This window comes from Elaeis guineensis, chromosome 8, assembly GCF_000442705.2.
Source record: "Elaeis guineensis isolate ETL-2024a chromosome 8, EG11, whole genome shotgun sequence".
NCBI classification, from domain to species: domain Eukaryota; kingdom Viridiplantae; phylum Streptophyta; class Magnoliopsida; order Arecales; family Arecaceae; genus Elaeis; species Elaeis guineensis.
The window spans coordinates 13154504-13174920 of record NC_026000.2 but is presented as its reverse complement, the minus strand read 5'-3'; the positions used below and the strand labels follow the sequence as shown (position 1 = coordinate 13174920).

Genomic DNA, 20417 nt, shown 5'->3' with positions numbered 1-20417 from the left:
GCTCCATGGTAGCTACCACATAACTAGGATCAGCTCCCATATCATCAAATATAGTGTTATATGGATATTGATATGCAGACTCTGTACCTACCATGTACTGAGGACAATCAGTAATAGATATTGCTGGTCCACCAATGGTACATACAGGGGTGCCTCCATACTCATATCCAGCTTCATCGGCCATTGGAGCTGCATCAGATAGAGAACCATCCATCCCAGACTGTGCAAGTGGGGCAGATACAGTCTGAGATACACTAACATGCTATTTGCCACCATCCGAAACTCCTACTGCTGTTGGCTCAATAAAAATTTTAACCACTCAAAAAATCTCCTTTGATGAGATGCCCAAGATGGTGTTCGTATTCTGATCATCTTCAATAGATACAGCCAAATACTGTCTAACAGTATGCATAAAAAATCTACATAGTAGAAAAATTTCATAGCGATTGGGGTTCCATCTGAAGATAGTATAGTAGACTCGCACAAGTTCTAGGTATGTTGCATTATGATCCACCATAGTCATCTGGATCCTTCCACCATCATAATATGCACCATTAGTATTCTGACTGATCCTTCTATCCCAATGGAAGATAACAGTAACAAGATTTGGATCCATTTGGTTGAAAATTATTGTGAGAAATAACTACATGAACATATAAACAGATGTTCATTAAGAGAAAGTACTTAATATTTAAAATGACTTACATAATAAATGCATCCTATCACCATCTAATAGGTAAAGTTAGGTCCTATCCCATTTAAGAACTGCATTAATTCTATAGATAATTATATTAATCAAACGATACGCAATAGAGATCAAAAAAATTTCGACAGTATTTTTCCTTAGTTCTTCCCACACTGCTGAAAATATATGAGGAGAACTAAAAAAAAATGCTATCCAAAATTTCTTTCGATCCTTATTGCGCATCGATTGATTATCATAATTATCTATAGAATTAATTACAATTTGCAAACTGTCCAAACTGGACAATCAATTGATCAATGTACATAATTCTTCCATCCGTATAAAAAAATATAAATGTACGGATATTTTAGAATATATACATTAATCAAAAGATGGGTCTATGGTTCCATGTAACGTAAAATTTTTAAAAAACAGAGACTAAGTAGAAAATTATTTTGATAATTTATTTATAAATTAATATTATTTAAATTAAGTTAAATTATCTTCCTCTTGTACTATATTGTTGAATAAATAAATTTATAATTTATATAAAAAAATAAAATTATAAAAGAAATAAAAATTACCTTCCTGATGTCTTGGGATGGAGGGTGGGGCGGTGCATCAATGATCGCTGAGAGGAGGTTGGGACGGTGGTACATTAGGGGGTGGGCCGAGAGAAGGAGGGAGGGCCGTCGGGATCGAGAGCGAGAGGGAGAGGGAGTGGGGGTTCTTACCGAGGAGCGCGGGGAGGAGGAGGGAGCGGCGGCGGTACGTCGGGGAGGAAGAGGGGGCTGGTTGAGAGGAGGAGAAAGGGCCGTCAAGATCGAGAGGGAGAGAGGGGGTTCTTGCTGGGGAGCACGGGAAGGAGGGAGCGGCAGTGGTATACCGGGAGGAAGAGGGGGCGGGCCGAGAGGAGGAGGGAGGGCCGTTGAGATTGAGAGGGAGAGGGAGAGGGAGGGGGGTTCTCGCTGGGGAGTGCGGGGAGGAGGAGGGAACGGTGGTGGTACGTCCGAGAGGAGGAGGGCGCAGGCTGAGAAGAGAAGGGAAGGCCACCGAGATCGAGAGGAAGAGGGAGGGGGGTTCTCATTGGAGAGCACGGGGAGGAGGAGGGAGTGACGGCGGTATGCTGGGGAGGAGGAGGGAGAGGGCCGTCGGGACCGAGAGGGAGAGGGGGGGTTCTCGTCGGGTAGCGTGGGGAGGAGGGAGCGGCGGCGATACGCCGGGGAGGAGGGGGTGGGTTGAGAGGAGGATGGAGAGACGTCGGGGAGGAAGAGGTGGGCAGGCCGAGAAGAGGAGGGAGAGCCGTCAGAGACTAAGAAGTACTGTTCTCGCACTGAGAGGTAGTGCTCATATGTCGGCTTTGTATTTTTTTTTTTAACTAAATCGCAGAGAGATACTATTCTCGCACTATGAGTCATCGTATAATAAGACAGCTCTACGAGCCGTTCTTCCATAAGACGGCTCTATGAGTCGTCCTTCCATACAGCGGTTCTTTTATTATTGACTCACCCTTCTACGTTGCATGAATTGTGATGAGTTGGCATAGAAAATTATTTTATTATATATATATATTTTTTCAGATAGTAACTTGGTAAATAATTCGAAAAAAAATATTATTTTAATAAATTTTTTAAAAAATAATTACATTGTGATAAAAAATTCGTTAATAATGATTGCTTCGACAACTCTGCGCGCACACGCACATCCACCCAACCGCCCCCGTCCCAATCCTGTTGGCCTACAAGAGCTGGCTCAAAGTTCTTGGAACTGCTGCATTCACCTCACATGTGAATAGTACCGCAGTACGGCTTTAGTCCACTCTTGAATAAATGATGGATGTTTGACACAATTGGTTTCATGCACATTAGCACGTGTCGCAACAACACACACACATCTCCTGTTGGGTTGCCCTACTAGAGTTGGCTCAACGTTGTTGGAACTGTTGGATTCACCTCACATGCGAATAGTACCGCCCTAGACCACTCCACTCTTGAACAAATGATGGATATTTGACACAGTTGGTTTCATGCACAGTAGCACGTGTCGCAACACACACATGCATATCTTGTTGGGTTGCCCTACAAGAGTTGGCTCAACGTTGTTGGAACTGTTGGATTCACCTCACATAGCACCGCTCTAGTCCACTCGTGAAGATATGATGGACATCTGACTCAATTGCTTGGCTTGATTACATTAGCACATGTCCCAGTGGGCCGGCCAGCGGAATTGGCCTGTGTCCCGACCAAAAGACGTTCTCGTGCTCAAAAAAATCTTCAACCAGCTACGTTGCCCAAAGTGATTCCATGACGGAAGCTTGTCATAAGAGTATGGGAGCAACCTAAAGGAATGAAAATAGATGATTCCTCGATCGTTGGATTGAAAGAAATTTTATTTTTATTCAGATTCGAAGGAGAAACAGGAATTCCTCGATCCCTCCAAATCCGGTCCTTAAATTTCTCTAATATCCAATTCCGATAAGCTAACCAATTATTTCAGAAGATAGCGTCGTTCAAATTCTTATTCTAATTTATTTTGATTCTGATTTTAATTTTAATTTCTTCCTGTCAAATAGGTGGGCATCTCTGAATCCTTACATAAATGGGTAGGAAAAAGTGATAATGGGAACTGCACCTCTGGTTGTATGCCATTACGCCTTGGTCATATACAGGTAAAAGATGCATAAATATTTTCTTTTTTTTTTGAACAAAATGAAGCCAATAAGGGAGTGGATTCATTTTTCTTTTTATTTTCTCCAAATTAGCAGTGATTGCCTTTTATGATTGCTAAAAGCGAGATAGATCTCTCTCTCTCTCTCTCTCTCTCTCTCTCGCTAGCTTCTTTTTTTTTTTTTTGGTAGAATCTCTCTCTCTCTCTCGCTACCTTAGTGCTTATTTTCCGAACGGGAAAAAAAAAAAAAAAAGGGAACACCCGAACTCATTATATTACAAAGACTGAACCCAGAGATCACTAGCTTGTCAAAACATCCATAATCGGTAGCAAATTCTGAAGGCTGGTGATCGCAAACAACTCCACAAGAGCAGGAACGAAAAAAGAAAATTCACTTGAAATCACATCACGAAAGAAACATAAACCAAATCAGTTAGTGTTACAATGACTTGTTAACGGCAACACTCAATTAGTTGGTTCCACAGTAGAATACCAATATCCATCGTAATTTGGATGACATTATTAACTGCTACTGCGAAGACCAAGAAGAGGAAGAGGTGGCCGCTACCTTTTCCAACATCAGGACTGCATCCTTCATCGAAGGCCGCCTCTGAGGAGCACTGGAACAACATGCAAAGCCCAACTTGAAGCAGGTCAGCAGAGCTTCTTCTTTTCCCCCCACCTCGCCTCTCAGCGCCGGGTCCGCCATCCTTCGAATTTTGTTCCTCTCCTCCACCACAAATCCAGCATTCCATTGGCAGAGCTCCACCTCTGGAAACACCCTCCCAGCAATCAACTCCAGCAATACCATCCCAAAAGAGTAGACATCCCACTTGACATTGGGCTTCAGGTTCTTCAGCGACTCCGGCGACTGATATGGAGGAGGAGCAAATGCTGAAGTGGAGGAGCAGCCACAGGGGCTGGCTCCGGCGGCGGCCGACAAGTCTGGTAGGCTGCTTGTGGACAGCACCGACCGCTTGCTTCCAAATTGCCTGGCTGATGCTCCTGGTCCGTAGCTGCCGTCGCCCGGCATGAGCCGCTCCAGCCCGAAATCTCCGATCACCGGCTCCATATCCGCGCCCAAAAGAATGTTGCTTGGTTTGACATTGCCATGAACACACTTCTTCTCATGGAGGTATGCGAGTCCCCTCGCCACGCCTCTCGCTATCCTCAGCCGAGCATTCCAGTTCAGACGAAGAGGCGACGAGCCCAGCTTCTCTGCAAACAATAAGTCTATGTTCACTAAATCCAATTACGCGGAAGAGAGAGAGAGACGTTGAGATAGACAGAGCTCTTACTGCTAAAAGAGATGTTGGCGAGGCTGCCGTTGGGGGCGTAGTCATGGATGAGGAGCTTCTCCTCAGCGCCCCAGTAGAATCCCCGGATGCGGAGGAGATTGGGGTGACGGAATTTGGCGATGCTACGGACCTGGGCATCGAAATCCTTGAACTTGTCAATGCTGCTGCTCTCCCCCATCCGGCGGACGGCCAAGGCGGTCCCGTCGGCGAGCACCGCCTTGTAGACGATACTGGATCCAGTGGCTCCCAGTATGTAAGCGGAGGCTTTCAGCAGAGTCTCCAGATCCAGCTCGGGTCCATCAACCGTGACGAGAGTATCATCACGCTGCTGGTTCTGCTGTGCTTGGGTTTTGCCATCCTGCTTTCCTCTCTTGTGCTGCTCCTCCTCTCCTCCTCCTGTTTCAGAGGAGGCCGAGGTTTCCGAGGCCTCTTCGGTGTCATCGCTGTCCCCGCCCTTCTTTCTTAAACACCAAGACAAGGCACCGAGTCCTCTGGATTCAGGGGATGCTGATGGCGGCCTTTCATTCCTCCCTCCTCTCTCCATCCTCTCCAGGCCGATCCCTCTATCTCCTTTGTTCTTCTGGTGGTGATGCTGCTGCTGGAGCTCTCTATTCTTGTTCTTTACTTGAAACACATACAAAAACACTATAACTAGAAGGACAATCCCCGTGATATCTCCGACGGCGATCGCCACGACCGCTGCTGGCTTAAGACCTCTCTGCCCTCCGCCGCCCGCGGCAGACGCTGGCGACGAATTCCTATCCGGGATCTCGGGTATCGCCGCGAGGGCTGGAGGAGACTTCGGCCGCGGCGGAGTTGCAGTGGAGTCATTAGGGGGAGAATTGGAGAGGCTGGAAGGGATCGTGCACATGTTCTTCAGAGGCTTTCCACAGAGATCCGAGTTGCCGGCGAAAGCCATCGGCTTCTGCGCGAGGAAAGCTCCAGACTGTGGAATCTCTCCGGTGAGATTATTAAAGGAGAGATCTATCAAGGCATTGGCCGGAATTCTCGCTGCAAGTTCCGGCGGGATCCCGCCGGCGAGCCGGTTGGAGGACAAATTCAAATACCGGAGGCTTTTTACACCGAGATCCAGCGGCAGGGATCCATTTAGAAGATTGGAGCTCAGATCGAGGATCTCAAGCTGCTGGAAACCTCCGCCGGGGAGTTCGCCGGAGAGGTAATTATTAGCAAGAGAGACCGTGGTGAGGTTGGGAAGCAGCGTCAGATTGGTTGGAACTCTGCCGACCAAGGCGTTGCCAGAAAGATTTAGGGACTGGAGGCTTTTCATCTCGCCGACGATCTCGGGCAGCTCGCCGGAGATCTCGTTGTTGGAAAGCGAGAGGATGCGGAGGTCGGAGGCGTTGAAGAGGGTGGCGGGGAGGGTGCCGTTGAGGAAGTTTCCGGAGAGGTCGAGGTGGCGGAGGTGCTCGATGAGGCCAAGGTCCGAAGGGATGGAGCCCAGTAACTGGGCATCAGGGAGGACCAACCCAATGACTCTAGAAGTGGAAGTAGCCGGTATGCTAATGTCGGTACTACTACTACTACTACTACTGTTCCATGTGAAAGTAGTGGAATTAGTGGATGGGAAGCCCATGCACATGACCCCATTCCAGGAGCAGGGAGTGGAGTCGGCATAGTTCCAGTCACCGAGCACCGAGAGGGGGTCGCTGAGGGTGGAGTACTTGAAGGACAGCAGCAACACTCCATCCGAGTTAAGACCAACTATTTGACAAGGTAGGAGTGGAAGACAACAAAGCAAGAGAGTGATACGAGAGACAGTACGCCTCCATCTGGAACGGAGACAACTGTTTAGGGAGCTCATGTTGGAGCCTTGGAGCAAAGCATGTCTCAATGGAGGGGAGAATAAGAAGTCGAGGGAAAGGAGAGGAACAGGAAACAGGAGAAAAGAGGAGGAAGAGTAGGGGGAATCCTTTGTTCGGTGGAGGAGAGTTCACCAAATTGACGAGGGATGTGGCACAAAAAAACCCACGCTAGGGGACGAGAGAGGATGGAGAAAAATTTAAACTGGCATTTTAGGAGAGGGACCAGTGCATGTGAGGATGCAGATGGAAGAGAGGCCAAAGAAAAGAAAGGGTTATTCAGGCTGTTTAGAGGCATAACATAAGAGCACACCTCACCAAAAGGGCTGAGCCCACCATAAATATTTAACCAGGAATACTGTAACAAACCGAGGTATGATTAGATACCCACCCAGGTTTATACTTTTTTTCTTTCCGTCCCCCGGCTCTTCCCCGGGCGAGGGAGAGGCCCAGAAGAGGAGAGGAGGGAATCTTGTTGTGGGAAAGAGGAAATGGCGCTAATGGCTGGGAGGGAATGAAATGCCAGTGTGTTATTCTCCATATGGGGTACTCTGCTGACGTGAGTAAAACTGGTAAAAGATTTCTTTTATGGTCCCCAGACTTAAGTGTTTTAGTGGAGATCTCTGTCTTTTTGTGGTTTGGTAAGGGAAGAGGAGATGGGTTGCTGGGACCACGGGGATTTATATTATATATTATAATGTGTGGGGTGAAAGTGTCATGGATCTTGGACGTGGTAACAGTCTGGGAATCCTATGGATGCCGTACTAGGTTTTGGATTTTAGTAGTCATGTGATGCAATTGTTGTTGCCTAGAGTTCTTTAAAAAAAATAACTGCTGATTGCTTGAAAGAAGGTTGACACGGGAGCCGGTGCTCCACAGCAGCCAAGGAATCTGAGAGTGGGAGTTCCCGGCTTTGATAGCTTCAATATGAATCCGCATTTAGTGTTACCGTGGTTCGGCAAGGAAGTACTGATCAAACCAGAAGGAGATATCTCCATATCCTATATCAAAAACATATGACGTACGTGGGCACGATCCTTGATTGAGCGTACTAACTCTGCAATTATAATAGCGAATTCTTAAATCTCCTTAAGAAATAAGGAGTACCATCCTTCTCATAGTTTCTAGAGTCTAGAACCTGTGAAAAATTCCATAGAGGCCTCTCACTACCTTAGCTTTGCAAAAACTAATCTGCAAGTACTCATGTAGACTTCTGCCCTTCTCAATGTGAGACCCATGCATGCTTAACAAGATATAATTAGGCAATATATTTTTCAAAGAGGAAGAGGAGACTTACTTCCCTCATCACACCCACAACCACACCAAAAGAACAAGAATGTTTTTTTTTTTTTTTTTATTAGAAGGTTAGAAATGAGGAGGCAATATAATTTACGGCATTTTCCTACTTGCTAACTGCACCATTAAAAGACCTGTTCTTTTAGAAGGTTAGAAATGATCAACCAATATAATATATGCATATGGACATTACTAGCTAACTGCAGCATAACGTTCGCATATAATGCAAGACAACTGAGCACACGTTGTGCAGGGGGAATGCTACATTCTATATTACAATTTAAATTAGATGGGTCTAATTTCCCAATGTATCGATTTGATGATCTGATCTCCAGATCAAAAAGCACCTTGATGTAGTGTCCTGGGGCCAAAATAAGATCATTGCACTTGGATGGTAATAAGACAACTGTCCCTTCTATTTTACATAGCTTTTATTTGCATGGGATAGGTCTCCATTCGTGTGCCAAAGGACGGAATCAATTCTTTCTCGAAGGTCCTGAATTTGGACTACTAAAAGTTTTTCATTTTATTAAAAGTTTAAGACTACTTCGGTGCCATATATACACACAAAAGATGAATATTCCTATCTTGTATGAAACAGTCTGTTCTACCCTTCAGTCATTCAACTTACAAATGTGTGCAACCTTCAACTTACACAAATGTGTGCAACCAGAAAACCGAGAAAAATTTTGGTTTGTTTATTTTCTAATATGAAGAACATTTAGCTGGACGTTGAGCAAAGTTCTCTTTCTTCTCCAATCAAGAAAATATTCCTCGATCATGTATGTTTCATATCCCTTGTAGTAGGAACAAATCTGATGGAAAACTTATTCGGCTCTTGGGCAGCAAACCTGTCTCAGCAGCACTAATTCTTCATCTTGCCGTAAATTCTTCATAGTTAATATTGCGGCCAATCCCCTCATCGTCTGATCGCCGAAAACGAGCGTCTGCAAAAAAAAAAGTCCACGCTGATCGGAGGTGGCTCCGGCGGGGACCCTCCGACGGTCAAGTCAGAGAGGTGACTGGGCAACAGTGAAATGAAGACAGAGAGCTCAATCGAGAGAGAGAGAGAGGGAGAAAGCAAGCCTGTTGTTTCGAAGGGCCCCTTGCACTGTTGCCTTCCCCGATATATATAGTGGAGCGTGGTACGGCGCCGTCATTAATGGCGCGGACAATTGAGGAATTGTCAACTCACTGTAGACTGTCAGAGTCGTCGTGAAAACGTCACATCGCCGTGGGACTGTCAAATCACTGAGGTTGACAATGCCCTAGGTGGGATAACGCCCTTAGGTGGCAGTGCCGCATGCTGCTGTCAGGGCTGACAGTCTCTGGCCACTGTACGGCGATCGGAGGAATCGACCGACCCTAGGTCGGTGGCCAGCTATGTGGCGTCGGGTGGAGATTCGGGCTCCTCCGACGGTCAGTCGGACATGTTGCGAGAGTCGGCCATCAGACTTCCTAGTTCGGTCGGTCGGGAGAGTGGAAAAGGTCTGTCCGACCGACATATTCTCAGTCGATAAAGGGCCGTTAATCGGCCGGTGATGGCGTTCGGTCGGTCGGTCCGTTGGTCGATCGGTCGGTCGATCGGTCCGTCGGTCGATCGGTCGAGTATATCCGATCATAAGCCATCGTGAGCGGGGTCGGTCGGTATCCCTCAATAATTAATGTTGTCAATGGATTGGCAATCTATCGTGGGATCAATAACTAGATAACAATAATAGCTCGAAAGCTGACAAGGAACATTATGCTTTCCTTCAGCTAATGTACATCAGAAAGGAGAGCTGCCTCTTTACCTCTCATTTTTTATCATCTAATTTTGTTATTGCAGGCCCGCTTGATTAGACTTGCCATGACAAACTTTACGGACATGGACAACCACTGATTAGCCACAAGCTTTTGTTTCAAGGATAAAGCGCACCAGCATGCATGCCCTACAAAAGAGTTACGGTCCGTAGTGCAAGATCTATAGTAATACCTATTGCCCTTGTGAAACCATTCCATGCACCTCGATCATGAAGTTGCAATACCTGGCCTTCTAATTACTGAAAGAGGACAGGATCCAACTGTAACAATGGTTCAGGCATCCAGCCCTAAGCTATGTCTGGTCTTTAGGATGATAATGTCTGACAGATAAAGGTATGGTACTCAGACATGATCCTAGAAAAATTTTCCTCATATTTCTATGCTATATAGTAGGGAAAGTTACCATCTACTAGACTTTGCTTTCTACTGGGATTGCTCAAGCCAGTTAAGCTAGATGTCGAGGGACAAGTCAGACAATAAGGTTTTTCTACTCTGACATTCATATGGTTCAACACCAGGCACCTGCACAAGTGGAGGAGTTCTAAAGGCCCTCCTACTTTGTTGTAAAAATTCCAAGATGTGGTTCCAGAGAACGTGTGAGATAGCCAAAATAACTGTGTGGCACTCCCAGTTTTGGCGGTGATAAGCACCACCATGCATCTCTTTCCATGCAAATGGTACATAACATTTAAAAAAAAAAAAATTTCTGCTACAGGTTTAGAAGTTGCTGAGAAAATAGTTTTATTAAGAAATGATTTATTAAAAAGCAGTCAAAACCACTTTTTACGAATGGACCGTCCATCTTGAAAGTGAATGGCTTTGATAGATTTTACACAGAAGAGTGCTGCCCGATGGAGCGTAGGCAGAATAGGGGTGACATGGAGATTTTGTCTTTCTTTTTCTTAATTGTTTCCCGTGTTTAGTACAACCTTGGTAGCCAACTTTTGTAAAGACAATGTACTAAGGTTCGACATAGATGATAACGCCCGTGACAAACAAGACTATATGGCAGACGTTTTAATTTATTAGATCTAGGCATCTAGCGCCATCAACGTAGCAAGGTGTTCATAAGCATCAGTGTTCAGCTCAACATTTTCCTTGAGTTAAAATATGAACAACTTGCTAGCTTATAGGGTTATTTTTCTGTTGGCAAGTATTGTGCTATCACTAGACAACACCAACATCTGAGTTTCTTCTTGTTGAAATTTAAACTAATTAAGGATGCAAATTCTTATAACAACATTAATAATGAAGAATAAATAAATGAGAATAAATTAAGGAAAAAAAGATTAGCTACCGGGGCATATAGATCATGCATGTTGTTCTTAAGGATTAATTTCACGCCCTTCAAAATCAGTGACTTGGTATGAAGGGCTCCAATGCTTTTATCCTTTAGGATTTAACTATAGCAGCATCCGTAGAGAGACACTCCCAAGTACAAAAATTTAATTAAACTGTTTCTGGTTGCCTTTTGCCTCGAGAATGAACATGGGGTAGTATTTTGCAGGAAAAGAAAGAGAAAGAAAGAGGACTTTTTTGCAAAGTAAAGAAGAGAAATATTAAAAAGATTTCTTCAAAAAAGAAACAGAGAGATTTGTGTATCTAAATGAGAAGGAGAATCATGTATTTATAGAAGAGTTTTAATAGATAATCTGATCAACCAGAGATAGTGACCGTTCACTAACAACAGTGACCATCTTGATGCAATGGTAACAATCTCAAAGGATATTTGTGTAACGGGTACGTAGTTCTAGATGGGTAAGAATAAAAAAGTTGTTGAGTGATTTTGAAATAATTAAAACGATAGCATCTAACACTTCTACCCTATAAGTACCTAATCAAACGTAGCATAATGAATAATAGATTTAGTAGGCCTTGTTGGCTGGCTCTTTCAGGACCCATACGTTGTCTGCTTGCTCTTAACCCTTTTATGCTTCGCCAGTTCCCTGTTTCTCACTTGACCTTGATATATGTCTCCAGTGGTTAACTCATTGTGCCTAGTGGTTTGCTTGGATGTTATCTACCTTGAATTCTGTTCATATTCTAAGTATAAACAGCACGGGTACGTATAATAATTCTGTGCAGATACCCCTCATTTTGATCAAAAAGAATAATTCCATGCAGATCCACAGCACTAGTCCTTAAAAGTACACAAACTGTGGTCTCCCAACGCTGCTACCTAAAATTTCAGCTTTGATGATATAAACATGTTTATAATGTATGATCTAAATACAACGTTTAATTATATATACACGAAATATTTTCAATGTTTTTAAAGCCATAATGTGCCATTACAATAACAAACAATGACAAGTTTAAATGCAACAACCAGCAATAAAGTGAGACAAAATATAGTTTGGAAAATAGGCATCTGAACTTTTCAAATAAATTTTTATTGTCATAATAATGTAAACAAAGGCTCGTAATGGTTCGAAGCCGTGGACGTTCTACAACCATAGCACGTTTCTTTTTCTGGCTTTACCCTCAGATCGACATTCTCTCATAATATCTGAGAAACTAATAACAGCAGCCATTTCGTTGGCTGCATAACTTTTGTTCTCTATTTCTTTTTAGAAAACTACATTTTTTTCACCCTTCGTCTTTAACATCAATTTTGAGGCATCACAAGTGCCCACACGCCCACATGCCAAATGATTTCACTGGACAATCTTTGCTGCTCTCTCTGATCAAAAGGTAAAACAGTAAAACACGAAAAAGTTTCCAATAGGTGATGAATGTTGCTGGTTGGCCTTTGATTTTTTCCTACAATGACCTGTCCATTAGCCGCCTAATGGACATTTTATAGCCGAAGCAAGATGTTCTTATGTTCTTTAAGCAGGTTGCTTTTTGTACATGTTGGCATTTATTCTCAATGAAATTTTTTGAAGGATTTTTTTTTTTTGATAATCTGGAATTCATTAAACTACTCTAAAATAGGAACATCTATGAGAATTAGAAAATAAAATATTTTATAATTGAGAAGGAAAATCAGTGTAATGTACAGCAGCAACAAATAATGCCATTCAATTTGCAGCGCTATTAGTTGAAGGAGTTTTTCAAGCATATATGTGAGTGAAATGTTTAACTTTCAACCATTTAATTCGAGTATGGTATCAGATCCCATCACAATAACATGCCCATTTAACTCAGAGTAGTTGGACGTGCCATCAGGTCGATAGATCATCTTCTAGTCCTTTTCGTACTCACCGAATCGCACCAGAGTATGGGAGAGTCATTAGACAACCAATGGTTGAAATATGACTGAAAATTTTATCAATATTTCCGAGAAACAAGCTTCATGCTAACTATGGCTCCATGTATGGGAAGAGTAAATTTAATTTAATGAAATTAGAATACATATGGACCATGTGGCCTGTGACTTTTGAAGTCAGAGATATAACGGCTGACCAAGCGGAGTTGACTTTGATGACCTGAATACCAAGTGGAATTATGTATATAATTTGGAAATTAACTTGAAGGCCGTTATAACCTGTTGTATATAATCTTCGTTAGGAATTTGTTGGCCTCATTATTAAAACTGCAGTGACCAGGATTTGACTTGAAAGCTAGGGCCGAATATATTAATGCTCGCCAACTTGATTAAAAAAACGATAATAATGCACAGAAGATGCGGATGTGGTTGTCAAAATGATGCGGTGAAGATGCAAAAATACAAATTTCTCTCTCTCTCTCTCTCTTATTTTGATCCCTCTCCGACTAGCATTTTTGATGCGAGGCACGACAACGAATTCCTCTAAAATCAATCTCTCTTAAGATACTTTTTTTAGTCTATGGGGAAGTTAATTTGTCTTAGGTCAATCTCTGGTGTCTCCAATGACAGAGATTTCTATTATTTTTTTGTTCGACGTTGTTGCACCTATCTGCTCTGCTAACAAGAATCATCAAGTCATCTCAGCCAAAACAGCCGTCCAATGTAGATGCCACACCAACATGCCACAATAGCGGTTCTGATTACTAAATCTGATATTTCTCAGTTTATTTCAACAATTCTAAATTGTTCTAATTACTATTATGGGCCAATATGAATTGTCATATGATCCTTAAAATTTTTTTATTATCTAAAGTTGTGTGATATTGAAAATTAGATCCCTTTATAATCATGTGGTCCCTTAAATCATCCTAACAATATGCTAATTTTATTAACAGTTAAACAAGTTAAATTTACTGAAACTGAGTATGGCAATGGGGTGTCTTAATACTGCAGCAGCCAGGGGTTGGCATTGTTAAATAATAGCCGTTTGGTCAGCAAACCAGCTCATAGGGGCGACTTAAAATGCAGTAAGTGGGGCCCGTCACGTTTAGTAGTACCTGCTTGGTTAACGAGCAAATTAAGCTCATAGGATTTATTATAGAGTACGTAATAGGATGCCCTAAGACTACTGCAGCCAGTGAGGCTGAACCAAAAACGCACCTACGATGAGGTCGCGAGGCTATCTATTAGTTGAAGGAGTTTTTCAAGCATATATATGAGTGAAATGTTTAACTTTCAACCATTTAATTCGAGTATGGTATCAGATCCCATCACAATAACATGCCCATTTAACTCAAGAGTAGTTGGACGTGCCATCAGGTCGATAGATCATCTTCTGGTCCTTTTCGTACTCACTGAATCGCACCAGAGTATGGGAGAGTCATTAGACAACCAATGGTTGAAATATGAATGAAAATTTTATCAATATTTCCGAGAAACAAGCTTCATGCTAACTATGGCTCCATGTATAGGAAGAGCAAATTTAATTTAATGAAATTAGAATACATATGGACCATGTGGACTGGGACTTTTGAAGTCAGAGATATAACGGCTAACCAGGCCGAGTTGACTTTGATGACCTGAATGCCAAGTAGAATTATGTATTAAATGTATATAATTTGGAAATTAACTTGAAGGCCGTTATAACCTGTTGTATATAATCTTCGTTAGGAATTTGTTGGCCTCATTATTAAAACTGCAGTGACCAGGATTTGACTTGAAAGCTCGGGCCGAATATATTAATGCTCGCCAATTTGATTAAAAAAACGATAATAATGCACAGAAGATGCGGTTGTCAAAATGAAAGCTAGGGCCGAATATATTAATGTTCGCCAACTTGATTAAAAAAACGATAATAATGCACAGAAGATGCGGTTGTCAAAATGATGCGGTGGAGATACAAAAATACAAATTTCTCTCTCTCCCTCCATCCCTCCCTCTCTCTTTCTTATTTTGATCCCTCTCCGACTAGCATTTTTTATGCGAGGCACAACAATCAATTCCTCTGAAGTCGATCTCTCTTAAGATATTTTTTTAGCCTATGAGAAAGTTAATTTATCTTAGATCAATCTCTGATGTCTCTGGTGGCAGAGATTTCTACTATTTTTATATTCGATATTGTTGCACTTATCTGCCCTGCTAAAAAGAATCACCATGTCGTCTCAACAAAAACAGCCATTCAATGTAGATGCCACACTAACATGCCACAACAGCGATTTGATTAATAAATCTGATATTTGTAAGTCTATTTCAGCTATTCTAAATTGTTCTAATTACTATTATGGACCAATATGGATGGTCATATGATCCTTAAAATCTTTTGATTATCTAAAATTGTGTGATATCGGAAATCAGATCCTTTTATAATCATGTAGTCCCTTAAATCATGCTAACAATATACTAATTTTATTAACAATTAAACAAGTTAAATTTACTGAAACTGAGTATGGCAATGGGGTGTCTTAATACTGCAGCAGCCAGGGGTTGGCATTGTTAAACAATAGCCATTTGGTCAGCAAACAAGCTCATAGGGGCGACTTAAAATGCAGTAAGTGGGGCCCGGCACGTTTAGTGGTACCCGTTTGGTTAACGAGCAAATTAAGCTCATAGGATTTATTATAGAGTACGTAATAGGATGCCCTAAGACTACTGCAGCCAGTGAGACTGAACAAAAAACGCACCTACGATGAAGCCGCAAGGCTATCGGCATCACACAGAATCGTTGTTGCATGCGTGTTTGGTTAACAAGCCAGTTGCTGGGTGGTTGACTTTTCAATGCAGTAAAATCTAAATATTTTATGAAGGATATTTCAACATCTGGTCTAGTTAATCATCAGATTTCCAATGTTGGTTATTTAGCATTATAATGTTTTAATCTAGCTAGTGCAACCATTTTATTGATTCATGAACATGGGAAATTTATAATACTGCATAGTTCTTCTACCTTAGTTTGTTCCGGATTCATTGGAGTACCAAAAGACAAAAAAGGTTGTTTGACTGAACAGAACCAGTACAGAAGTTTATTTAGATTTACCGTAAGCTATTTACAAACCAAACGGAGCCTTAAAATAACTTTCTATATGCATGCATGTCATCAAGAACCACCTCCATGCATCAAAGTTCTGCTCTGTGTTTGGGCCACCTGTGCATCTGGCGAGAACCCATTGCATGCACGCTAATGTGAACGGTGCTCGATTTCTTTTTGAGGGTAATTCGTTTTCATGTACGGAAAGCTGTCCTCTCCGTCTTTAAAGCAATCTGCAAACGAGTTTCGGTTTAGCACTGGAAAAAGAACATGTACATATAAGATCCATTAAACATATTTAAACGCTTCAACCCTGTCAGATTAAGTTAAAGAAAAGCATCATCAAGTACTCTTTTGGGACTAAAAGTTTAGCTTCCAGACACGGTAATAAACTAGTAGATATCGTGTCAGTGGCCAGCTCAAAGGTGGACCTCCCCGTACCCCGGCCCGTTCACAAGACTTCACCCGACCCCCATCGTGTCCTCAACGTGGCCGCGGCAAATGAAATGCTCGTTTCCGGTGCTTCGTCCAGACTCGGTAGCAGGGCAACGTGGTGGCTCCCACGGTGACAGAATCCCGGAGTCCAGCCGGGGCTAACGATAAAATGCCCCCCGTTCTAGACGTTTTTTCCTCTTGTTGGCTTCGGAACCGCGCAAATGCTTTGCCAAAATTCTCCTCTACCGGGTACCATGAAGCTTTTCTTCTGTCCGTGCTCACCTGGTTGCTGGATTCTGAGATGGGTGAACTGGAGTTCTTTTCTGGAAGCGAATCTCGAGGAGGTGGAAAGAAAGCTAGGGTTATATATCGCGAGAAAGCTTTTAGGCCCCTTAATCAAAGTCTAAGCGTGTGACCAAGAAGAAAGTACTATTCATCAAGCTGTTTTCACAAAGGCATGTACGGTGGTGATTAATGGACTGTCGGGATATGTGGAGTCCCGCTATCCCTCGATTTCTTCATCCGTCCAGCTTATCTTTTCCTGTCAGTAACTAAAGTTAGGTTAATGCCCTTGTGATTTGTGAAGGGGCACAACCTGCTGTGATCCTTGATTAGGTTTGTGGGGGATGGCAACCAACAAGGTGAGATAAAGTAAGCTTGCTATCCTTCCTTTCTTTTTTCTTTTCTAACCTTTCTTTTTCCTTTTTAACCGCACAGCTAGTGTTCACGGGGCCTAATGTGAAGGCCTTGAGAAATGCTTATAATAGGGAATTGGACGGGACATTTATTTGGATTTGAACAGGTTATGGGCCGAGCAGCTTATGATAACCGCGAATGATCAGAGTCTGACTTAAACTAGGGCTGAAATCCTTCGAGTGGGTCCAGGACATTGGACCATAGATAAATGTACATATCCGATTTTTGATATCCACGAAAATAAACTATCTTATGGGATATTTGATCGGAGAGAGCTGGGGTTTAAAATTGGAATGAGGATGTATGATTTTTATATTTGAGAGAAATTCTATTTTAAAAGATGTTTGATTAGGAAGAGTTGGAATCTGAAATCGGAATAGAAATGATGACTTCCATTTCAACTATTTGGTTAAGAAGAGTTTCATTCTCATTCCGATTCTCAGATGAAATAAAAATGATTTAATCTATCTAAAACTCAATTTTTATTCTTCTCTAAAAATTTAAATTTTCATTTCGATTTTGATCCTAATCACGAACTAAATATTTTACGAAATTTAGCTATTCCGATTCTGATTTCAATCCATTCCGATTTCTATTTAAATTCCAATTGTGAACCAACCATTCCCTCAATTTCGATTTCAGGACGGAATGGAAATGGTTTAATCCACTTAAAACTTAATCTCTACTCTCTCTAAAGATTTAAACTTTCATTTCGATTTCGATTCCAATCACAAATTAAATACTCCAGAAAATTTGGCCATTTCGATTTCAATTCCAGTTGCAAATCTAGAGATGGATAATAGATCGTGTCTGGCACGGCACGACGGCCTAACCCAAACATATCGGGTTGAAGGTTTAACGGGCCGTGCTAGGCACGGCACGGCGGCCTAGTCCAAGCATATCGGGCTGAAGGTTTAATGGGTCGTACCAGGCATGATCTGTTTAAACAAAATCTTTGGCCTGGCACGACCCTAGGCCCAAGGGTCTTGGACTGTGTCAGGCACGGCCTGTTGGCTCATTGGGCCCGCGGACCTTACGGGCCTAAAAAGTATTTTTTTTAATTTTTAAAATAAAAAATAAAAATATTAAATAATTAAAATATATGAGAGATAAGAGATATAACATGAGAAAATTGTATTCTCAATCCATTAATATTCATAATATTAATATATATTAAAATTAAAAAAAATTAAAAAAATGAATAATGAATTCTTTCAAAATTAAAAGTATAAGAAGAATTTTATTTTTTAGAATTATTAAAAAGATCAAATAATTTAGAAATATGATGAAAATCTTGTTTCGCACAAGGACTACAATCAGAAATCCATAACAAATATAAATGAGCCGTGCCAAGGCATGGCCCATCTTAAGGGGATCGGGCTGACATACGGGCCGGGCTATGCTTAGTCTGCAGGTTGTGTCAGCCCAGACTTTTATGGGCTATATTGGGCCTAGGCCGCAGGCCGCAAAATCCTTAATTCAACCCTCTTATATGCGTCATGTCTGGCATGAGTTATTACCGTAGCAAATGGGTTATGCCAAATATAACCCAATTCGTACCAAATCAGGCCATGTAATGAGCAGCCCGGCCCGATGCCCATGCCTATGCGAACCAAATCGACCTCTTCCGATCATCTCCCCCGGGAAAGAGAAAGCATCCTCGATCCTACTTGCTTCCACATGCCCCCTGATCATTATAGCGTACAACATACAATCCCACATGCTTCTTCGAATCTCCCGGGCCGAAACAATCCGTCCGTCAAGCAGCTATAACCACCCAATCCGAGAACAAATCCATCTTGTCCGGACGTGCTCCGATGCTTAAAAGATTCGTCGATCCTTCCTATCTTGCAAAACTCACTCGACAACGCATTGCGAGTAACCGACTGCGCCCTGCAGTTCTTGTGTTTCATGGAACCTAGAAGCCAGCTAGCATCAGCTAACCTATCGGCCCGCAAAGAGATGAGAGGAACAGTATAGATCATTGTGTTTGGAGAGATACCTCTCTGGAGCATTTCATCAAACAATGCCAAGGCATCTCCCGTCTTCCCTGCCTTGCACAAACCATCGTTCAAGATATTAGAGGTCGATCGATTAGAGCGGCAATCTGACTTTATAGACTACCATGGCCAGCGAGATGCCTTCTTCATCGACGAAAATGTGGAGAACGGTGTTAAGCGAAGGTGTTGGGCCGGTACTTGAACTCCACCATCCGACCGACGGGCTCCACGGCCTTCTCGGCCATGCCGGAGGCCCAATAGGCCCAGACGAGCAACGTGAACGCAGCGGGCGGAACCGCGGAGCTCGTCCATAGTTAATACATTTTTAATAGGAAGTAGAGGAACCATTATCCTCAACAGCAATAGTGCACTGAAATAGTTAGCTTAAATGAACTGTAGTGATTCACCCACAATATTTTATGTTTTATGGCATGCCATAACATTTGAAACTCCAGATCTTGGCAATCGCGGATCGTTTTTTTATTGGGTCACTGACTCTATGTATTACGTAATGGTGGTCGAACCCGATGCATAAAACTATGATGAGGAAGTCATCAAGAAAGCAGACGCTATGGGGAAGCCAGGACTCATTGAGATATATCCCAGAAGAGATGAGCTTCATCTCCACTGTCGGGTCCACAGGTGCCATTGAGGCTTCCCAATTGGTTATCAGCGTAATTGAGGTCATGAGGCACAAGCTGGATGCAGTTTTGTCTGCAAGAAAATGACTCTGATTTTTTGTGAACTGAGTGCATACCTTCATGGTGGAGACTAATGATTACAGGAGGATATGGCTTCTTCCAGTCTTGATGATCTAGAATCATTATTTGCCACTATTGTATCCATGTAAGACCAATCATACCAACATTGTCGTGTTTAAATTGTTTTCTCTGCGATGCTTACATGGACACCATGTAGCATCTTTCTTAACACTATTACTTGGCCTACTTGGATGCTGCAACGCAGCTCATGGGCAGTCCTAACTTATGTCTCTGATTCCTTTGGTAGTGCTCTTACGAGTTCGCTATGATGTTTCTCATATGCATAAAAAATTATATGCATGAACTTGTTGTTTCCGGAGTTTGACATGTGACTGTGAATATATGAGGTTAGGACTACTGCCGTTCGCCACTTGAGCCCGAAGCCTTTTCAGCGGGCTCGTGCCAAAGGTTTCTTAGCCCCGCGGGCCGGGCTGGGCATGGAAAACAGCATTGTTGGGAAAGTGCACCACCTGCGATGTAATAAAAATAATATGGTGTTATAAAAATAACATAGAATACACCATCCAACTATCTTTCAACACTATCATTTTCCAATAAATATTTAATAATATATTTACTATTTATAATTTTATTTTTTATTTAAAATTTTAAGTGACAAAAATATCTCTCTTATTTTAACAAAATTATGACATCTTGTGA

The 20417-nt window shown here is 42.3% G+C and overlaps 1 protein-coding gene across 1 annotated transcript; it reads right to left on the bottom strand.

Annotated features, from left to right (window-relative positions):
• Positions 1-3730: 3730 nt before the first annotated feature.
• Positions 3731-6707, bottom strand: LOC105050162 (probable LRR receptor-like serine/threonine-protein kinase At4g37250). Its single transcript, XM_010930072.3, has 2 exons — positions 4651-6707; positions 3731-4570 (listed from the first exon to the last, which is right to left on the bottom strand). Exons 1-2 carry the CDS (start codon positions 6470-6472, stop codon positions 3882-3884), a joined length of 2511 nt encoding a protein of 836 aa, XP_010928374.2. The 5' UTR covers positions 6473-6707; the 3' UTR covers positions 3731-3881.
• Positions 6708-20417: the final 13710 nt, after the last annotated feature.